General features: G+C 46.7%; 1 protein-coding gene across 1 annotated transcript in view; it reads left to right on the top strand.

The window, feature by feature from the left end:
- LOC138812149 (GMP synthase [glutamine-hydrolyzing]) overlaps window positions 1–7,805 on the top strand; it is a 38,310-nt gene continuing 30,505 nt past the window's right edge. Inside the window, exon 1 of the mRNA XM_070000075.1 lies at window positions 1–241. Within this exon, the coding sequence (XP_069856176.1) occupies window positions 215–241 (27 nt within the window). The 5' untranslated portion in view covers window positions 1–214. The remainder of the gene's footprint in view (window positions 242–7,805) is intronic.

The raw sequence follows: 7,805 nt of genomic DNA, 5'->3' as shown, positions 1-7,805 counted from the left end.
GCGAGCGCGCGCGGCTAGTCTTCCCTTCTCTCCCACGGGCGCGTGAGGGCCGCCGCTCGCATCTGCTCTTGGGTTCGGCGCCCCACGGCCGCCGGCTGGCTCCTCTCCGCCCCGGCTGCTCGGCGCCCTGACCAGGCCTCGGCCCTCAGCGCCAGCCTCCCGCACCTTCCCGCCCCGCCTCGCCTCGACCCGGGCTCGGGCCGCCGCGGCCTCTATGGCTCTGTGCAACGGAGACTCCAAGGTCAGTGCCCCGGGGGTCCGGGCCTCCCCGCCCGGCGGACGCGGGCCCCGGCCCGTCTCGCCGGGCGCGCCGCGGGCCCCTCCGCTGTGGCGGGCTTTGTTGATTTGTCTGCGCCCGGAGCCGGGGCTGCGTCGGGCCCCGCGGCCGCGCCGCCGGGCATCGGGGGCCCAACGTGGGTGCGCGGGGCTCTGGGCCCTTCCTCCGCTCATCCGGCGGTGATGGGGACCCCGGGTCGTGGGATCCGTCCGGCTTGGGGAGCCGCCGTGGGGACACCGGGCCATGGGGTCCCTCAGGCTTTGGGGGGGCGCCGCGGGGGTCGAGCGGCCCGGCCTCCAGGTCCCGCTTGGCCTCGGTGAGGCCGGTGCGGTCCTCGGGGCCCCCGGGCCGGTGGGCGCGCCGCCCCCTTCGACTTCCCCCCAAGCCGGGCCGGGGTTGATACCCCGTCCCGCGGAGGCGGAAAGCGTCCAGCCGATGTCACCCGCTGCCGGCTCCGTTTCCCTAGTGCGGGATCCGCTTTCCCGCGCTCGGGGTCCCCGCACGGAGCCGCGGCCCGAACTCCCGAGCCCCGGGACTGCGGGCGTATGTATGTATGTATGTGTGTGTGTGTGTGTGTGTGTATGTGTGTGTATATGTGTGTGTATGTATGTGTGTGTGCGTGCGCGCGCGTGTGGCGGTGACAGCTTCCCTCCCCTCCCACCCCGCGTGTGTGCCGAACCTTCCTCCTCTCGTCGGCCTGGAGTCGGCGTCCGGGCCTTGGCCTGGAGTTAACCTTTGCTTCCCGGGCTCTCGGGGCGGGAAGCGGCCGGCAGCCGGGATCCCCGAGCAGGTGGGTCCAGGGCTGCCGTGGACTCGGTTTGGGGAACTTAGGTTTCGTGGCTTCTCGGCTTCTGGGCAGGAATTGCTACTCCAGTCGGAGTTGTAATATTCTGACCACAGAGGCGTCTCTTGGAGGGTCCTTCTTGGGAATGGCTGCTCAGTACTCGGCCATCCTTCCAAGAACACTCAACAAGTGAGTCAAGAGTCTTGAGGCGTTGCTGTACTCTTATTATTATTAACTGTAACGGTGATGTACAGGGGTTACAGTTACAAAACTCAGATAAAGAATTCACTTATTTTTGGACAATATCACCCCTTGCGTTCTCCCAGTTTTCCCCTCCCATCCCCACTCTTAAATTGTATAGTTAATTTTCATATTACTATTTTTAATTATCTGTAAGTAGTTGTACAGAGGACTTACCTTAAACCTTGAGTTTTCTCAGGATGGTAAAGACACATCTGTAGTTCCTCCAGCCTCTGTAACCTTGTATACTAGTAGATTCAAAAAGCACTGTTTTTTGCCTTTAATTTGAACCTTTGAACTCAGTGGTTCATTGTTAGTAGATGGATGAGCTGCCCAATTGGAAGTATTCAAGCCTAATCTACAGGCTCTGAAAAAGACTGTATTTGAGAAGAGTTTTCACAATTAAGTGATGGCAGAAAGGTCAGGATTCAAGTATAGTAACAGTTCTCAGTAAATAACTGGAATGCGGTATTTCTGAGAGGGCCAGCTTGGACCTGAGTCAGAGTGTGTTTTCATGGCTGGCCATCACCACAGCTGCCACCACCATTGCCCTCCCTCGTTCAGGGGCCTCCCAGACTGCAGTGTTTACAGACTGTAAGTTGAAAGTTTGGAAAGTGTTGGCTTTGATTCCTGTTTCTGGCACATCTTATTTGCTAGGATTTCTGCATTTCATTTTTGCCTGGTGCCTGAAAACTGTAAAAGCATCTGGGGCTGTTTTCATTGGTCACATTTTAGAACTGGAAAAGATTCCTGTTCCAGTTTCCTAAAGTAAACCACACAGCTGGATTACGGCCACCTTTTATTGGTTTCACCCAAGTTACTTTGATTAACCATCTAAGGCAGAGACTTTGGTTAAGGAAGTGGTACAGTGTGATTTAAAGGTCTTAATTTATTAACTGTGAGAGCAGACTGTTAGCTTCTTCATAAAACCTTTCTATTATGTGATATACAACTTTTTATTAAGGCAGTATTATTATGTTCTCTGGATTACTTGTCAGCTCTCCCATTATTTGTTCCCAGGCCTTGGATTCTTTTGGTTGGAGTAGAGGTAACACCTGTTCCTCACTGCCTTTACTGAAGATATTGTGACCAGGATATAACATACTTGGGTCAAGGTGTTTTATAAATACTTTATAAATACATACTGTTTGTCATATAGAGTCTCTAGTGGTATCTGATAGTGTTAATTCAAAATTTAGAACTTCCTAAATTTAAGGTGTGTGTATATGTGTTTGTGTGTATCAGTGTCATTGTGCCAGTGTCAGTATTGGGGTTTGAACTCAGGGCCTGAGAGCTATCCCTGAGTTTCTTTTTGCTCAAGGCTAGTGCTTTATCACTTGAGCCACAGCTCCACTTCCAGCTTTTTATGAATAGTTCATTGGCGGTAATGAGTCTCACCATGGACTTTCCTGCGGAGGGCTGGCTCCCAACTGCAATTTTCAGATCCCAGCTTCCTGATTTACAGGTGTGAGCCATTAGCTCACCTTATGCCAAAACCTTAAGGTTTTTAATTGAGTAGAAATAGCCTGGGATTTTTATATGGGATGCCTTGGGGAATTAACCTTTTTTTTTTTTTGTCCGTCATGGGCTTGAACTCTGGGCCTGGGCACTGTCCCTCAGCTCTTCAGCTCAAGGTGAGCACTGTACTACTTGAGCTACAGCGCCACTTCCGGTTTTCTGGTGGTTTATTGGAGATAGGAGTCTCACGGTCTTTCCTGCTCGGGCTGGCTTTGAACCTTGATCCTCAGATCTCAGCCTCCTGAGTAGCTAGGATTACAGGCATGAGCCATCAGCGCCTGGCTTACAACTTTTTATGGAAAATTTTTTGGAGGTCAGAGATGATGTTTTTCTGATTTTGTTCCATTACAATGTTCAGCTATAATAGAAGATCTTTGACAGACAAAAAGAATGTTATTTAATAAGCAAAAAAAGGAATGGTATTATAGTATGTTCTTAGAAAGTTCTTTGGAAAGTCATCCAGGAACCTCAGATGATACTGCCTTTTAATTGGTCCAATTTGTCACTTAAAAATAATGGTCTTGCCGGGCGCTGGTGGCTCACGCCTGTAATCCTAGCTACTCAGGAGGCTGAGATCTGAGGATCGCGGTTCAAAGCCAGCCCGGGCAGGAGAGACCGTGAGACTCCTATCTCCAATAAACCACCAGAAAACCGGAAGTGGCGCTGTGGCTCAAGTGGTAGAGTGCTCGCCTTGAGCTGAAGAGTTCAAGCCCCATGACCGACCAAAAAAAAAAAAAAACAATGGTCTTTTTTTTTTTTTTTTTTTTGCCAGTCCTGGGGCTTGAACTCAGGGCCTGGGCTCTGTCCCTGAGCTGCTTTTGCTCAAGGCGAGCACTCTACCACTTGAACCATAGCACCACTTCTGGCTTTTTCTGTGTATGTGGTACTGAGGAATTGAACCCAAGGCTTCAAGCATGCTAGGCAGGTCTCTACCACTAAGTCACCTTCCCAGCCCAGTCTTTTTTTTTTTTTTTCCTTTTCTTTGCTCTTTTGGTGCTGCTCCTGGAGCTTAAACTCAGGGCCTGGGCACTGTCCCTGAGTTTGTTTGCTCAAGGCTAGCACTATACCACTTTCTGCTTTTTGGTGGATAATTAGAACTGAATCTCATGGACTTTCCTGGCTGGCTTCAAATTACTATCCTCAGATCTGTCTCTTGAGTACCTAGTGAGATACTCAAGGCACTGGTGAGTCACCAGTGTATTTAGGTTTTTTAGTGCATTATGTTCTCAAGGATGCTTTTAAATGGAAGGAACAAATTATCTGCTATGCTGGACAACAAAATTTTTCTACAGTGCAGCTTAAATTGTGTTTTCCTGCCTCTTTTAACCTAAACTCTGTTTAGATGCTTAAAATAAATGAAGGTCTCAAGTTGAACATAATTCTGAAGCAGTTTGAGTCACACAAAGTGTTTGTTTTTATAATTCTGGGTTATGTACAATATTCTTTTTCCCCCATGCGTTTTATGTACTAGAGACAGGGCTGTATCTGTTCAAGAAGCACAGTGTAAGTTTAAAAATAGTTTTGCTCTGGTTAGTACTGTGGCAGTTGGTTTTCTTGTTGGGGACACTCCCCAGGAATTCAAATTGTGGTTTTGGGAACAAGAGAAAGTTAGGTCTTTATAAATTCTTCAGATCAGCCATTATAATAATGTGTTCCTACTAAATACTTAATATCTACACATTATAGTAATGTGTGGGTATTTGGTTTTGATATCATGACTGTGGTTATACTGGGAATCTGGAATGTAAAAGGAAGTAAGGAAAATAATTTATAGGAATTTTGACAAGATAAAATACTGAAGTAAATAATTGTGGATTTACATAATATAGTAAATAAGTAAAACTCAAAACTATAGAAAGTGGGTTTAAATTACTTTTATACAACCTCCCATCTCTCTCTCTCTCTCTTTCTCTCTCTGGTGGTACTGAGTTTAAACTCAGGGCCTCAAGCTTCCTTAAATTTACTTGTTGAAGCTTATTTGAATCAAGCCATTTGAACCATACCCCCAGCTCTAATTTTTAGTGTTTTAAAAATTACTGTAGGGCTGGGAAGGTGGCTCAGTGGTAGAGCGCTTGCCTTGCATGCCTGAGGCCATAGGTTCAATTCCTCAGCACCACATAAGCAAAAAGAAAAAAAGCCGGAAGTGGCGCTGTGGCTCAAGTGGTAGAGCGTTAGCCTTGAGCTGAAGAGCTGAGGGACAGTGCCCAGGCCCAGAGTTCAGGCCCTAAGACCAGACCCTGCCCCCCCCCCCCGCAAAAAAAAAAATTACTGTATTTTTAGCCAAGTGCTGGTGGCTCACACCTGTAATCCTAGCTACTCAGGTGGCTGAGATAGGAATGCCAGCCCGAAGAGGAAAGTTCATGAGACTCTTATTTCCAATAAAACCACCAGAAAACAGGAAGTGGCACTGTGGCTCAAGTGATAGAGCACTAGCCTTGAGCTGAAGAGTTGAGGGACAGTGCCCAGGTCCAGAGTTCAAGCCCCACGATGACCAAAAAAAAAAAATTACTGTATTTTTATTATCTTTATATATTTGTGGAAAGCCCTTACCATTCAACGTGTTAGTTTATAAGTACAGCACATCTTGATCAATGTCCTTTCATCATTCTCCCCCATCCCTCCCACACCAAACCCTCCCTTTAGTTTTTCTAGTTTCATAGGATATGCATTGACTATTAGTGGTTATTTTGAAGATAGGTGGATTGGCCTTAAATTGGTATCCTCTGGATGTCAGCCTTCTGCTTAGGTAGGACTCAGGCATGAGCCACTGTGGCTTAAATCTGCTTTCTGAGTACATTTCACAAATAATTTACATTTCTTCTCTATCTGGCTTATGATGGCCTAGGAACTTGCCCATTGAGGAGCCCATGTGGCACTTTTGGGCACCTGATAGGTAAGAGGCTGGTGGTGTCGGCAGCCTCAGATTTCTCCCATCACTCTGGAAACTGGAATAGTTAAAGATGCCTAGTACAGTGCCCTGTCCAAGTAATGTGTTAGCTGCATTTGACTTTCAGAACTGTGTTCACTGTGTTCGCAATTGTGCAGGACTCCCTTTTAAAGTGTGGCAAAAGGTGGGAATATACAGTGACCCTCCAGTATGCCCAACCCAACCTACTTTAATGCAGCTATTCTTTTTTGTTGTTGTTGTTGGTCGTGGGGCCTGAACTCTGGGCTTGGGCGCTGTCCCTCAGCTTCCAGTCCCTTCCCAGTCCCTAATGCAGCTATTCTTAATAATAATCTTGTTCGAAAGTGAAAAGTTTGGAGCTGAGGCTGAAGTCCAGTGGTAGAGTACTTTTCTAGCACTCTAGATTTAATTTCCCCTCCAAGGAAAAAATTCTGAGACACATGTCCTGCTGGGTGAATACCAGAAACACAGCTGTAAGTTTTCAGTCTTCGGCCCACTGGGCCTTACTGCCACTAAACTATGGAGCACATATTGCTCTAGTTTTAAGTCTGATTTTCTTCAGAGATGCATATTTAAAATTTGGCTAAGTTTTAAGATTTTTTTTCTTAGTGTATGTAACTGCTGATTTATTCTAACAGTCTTGAAAATTTAATGTCATACATTTCTGAGTTGGTGTTTTTGTTTTGGCAGACTAGGATGGTGGTTCACACCTGTTATCCTAGCTACTCAGAAAGATTGAGTTTTTTTGTTTTTTTGTTTTGGTCAGTTGTGGGGCCTGAATTCTGGACCTGGGCACTGTCCCTCAGCTATTCGGCTCAAGGCTAGCACTCTACCACTTGAGCCACAGTGCCACTTCTGGCTTTTTCTGCTTATGTGGTGTTGAGAAATCAAACCCAGAGCCTCATGCATGTGAGGCATGCACTCTACCACTGAACCAACTTCTCAGCCCAAGATTGAAGTTTGAAGATAGACAGCTTGGGCAGGGAAGTCTTCAACTCATTCCAGTTGACCCTGTTAGGAAAATGGAGAACGGAAAAGGAATGGTCAGGAATCGATCATCAACAGGTGAGGACTGTTTATTGAGGAACAGCAAGAGACACAGACCTTCCTGTGGGTTTGGAGGTTGTGGCGAAGAGTTGGGAGAGGAATTGGGTTTTTATAGGAGGTCCGAGAAGGAGGCAGGGGTTAATAAAAAAGTCACTAGGTCAAGGAAGGTGGGGGCCTTTCATTTGGGCCTACAATGGGATGTTTACGGCTGGGCTTAGGTGGATTGCTCTGCCTGTACTTCCCACATGTTCACACATACCTGGGATTTTGCGGGCGTCTATATAGGCCTGGGACAATAGGATGGGGGCCAATCCTTCGGACCCCCCCAAAAAAAAGCCAGTTGTGATATACAACAGTTTAATAATAAAATTATGTTTAAAAAAAGCAAAAGTGGAGCTGTTGTAGCTTAAGTGTCAAGTGGTAAAATACCTACTAGCCTTGAGCACAAAAGCTCAGGACAGCACCCCGGCCCTGAGTTCAGGCCTCAGGACCAGCTTTAAAGAAAACAAAATGCTTGGAAAAACATCATTGTTTTGTGGTCATTGATCATAGTATACCTTTGGAGAGTTGTGAACAAATTAAAGGACATTTTAGTCATCATCTATGTCTGCCACTAGATTCTACTGTTTAACATCTTTAGACGGTTTGCTCCCACCTTTAATCATTTATTGAAGATAAAATAGGTTTTTGTTTTTGTTTCTTTGAAACAGGAACTGTCATCTGTTCCGGCTTTGTGTAGCATTCTTCCCAGCACTGGGATTAGAGGAGTCACCACACCTGGCCCCCAAAGGCAGTCTCTAGTTATTGTTTGTGAGGCACAACTCTTTAAGGAGCATAGTTATCTCTTAGAGTTTTTCCTCAAATTGTGCCCCTCCTACCCTTCTTTGTTTTTACAGGTCTTGCTATGTGGTCTGGGCCGGCCTCAAACTCTTGTGATCCTTTTGCTTCAGCATTCTGAGTGCTGGGTTACATGTGTGACACCCTTGAACAAGGTTTGAGTGCTATATTACAGCAGTAGGCATGACAGTCTTTAG

The sequence above is a fragment of the Dipodomys merriami genome, unplaced genomic scaffold, assembly GCF_024711535.1.
Source record: "Dipodomys merriami isolate MVZ:Mamm:240054 unplaced genomic scaffold, mDipMer1.0.p SCAF_56, whole genome shotgun sequence".
Classification (NCBI taxonomy): Eukaryota; Metazoa; Chordata; class Mammalia; order Rodentia; family Heteromyidae; genus Dipodomys; species Dipodomys merriami.
Note: the sequence above shows the minus strand (reverse complement) of the source record. Positions and strands in the feature narration are given on the sequence as shown.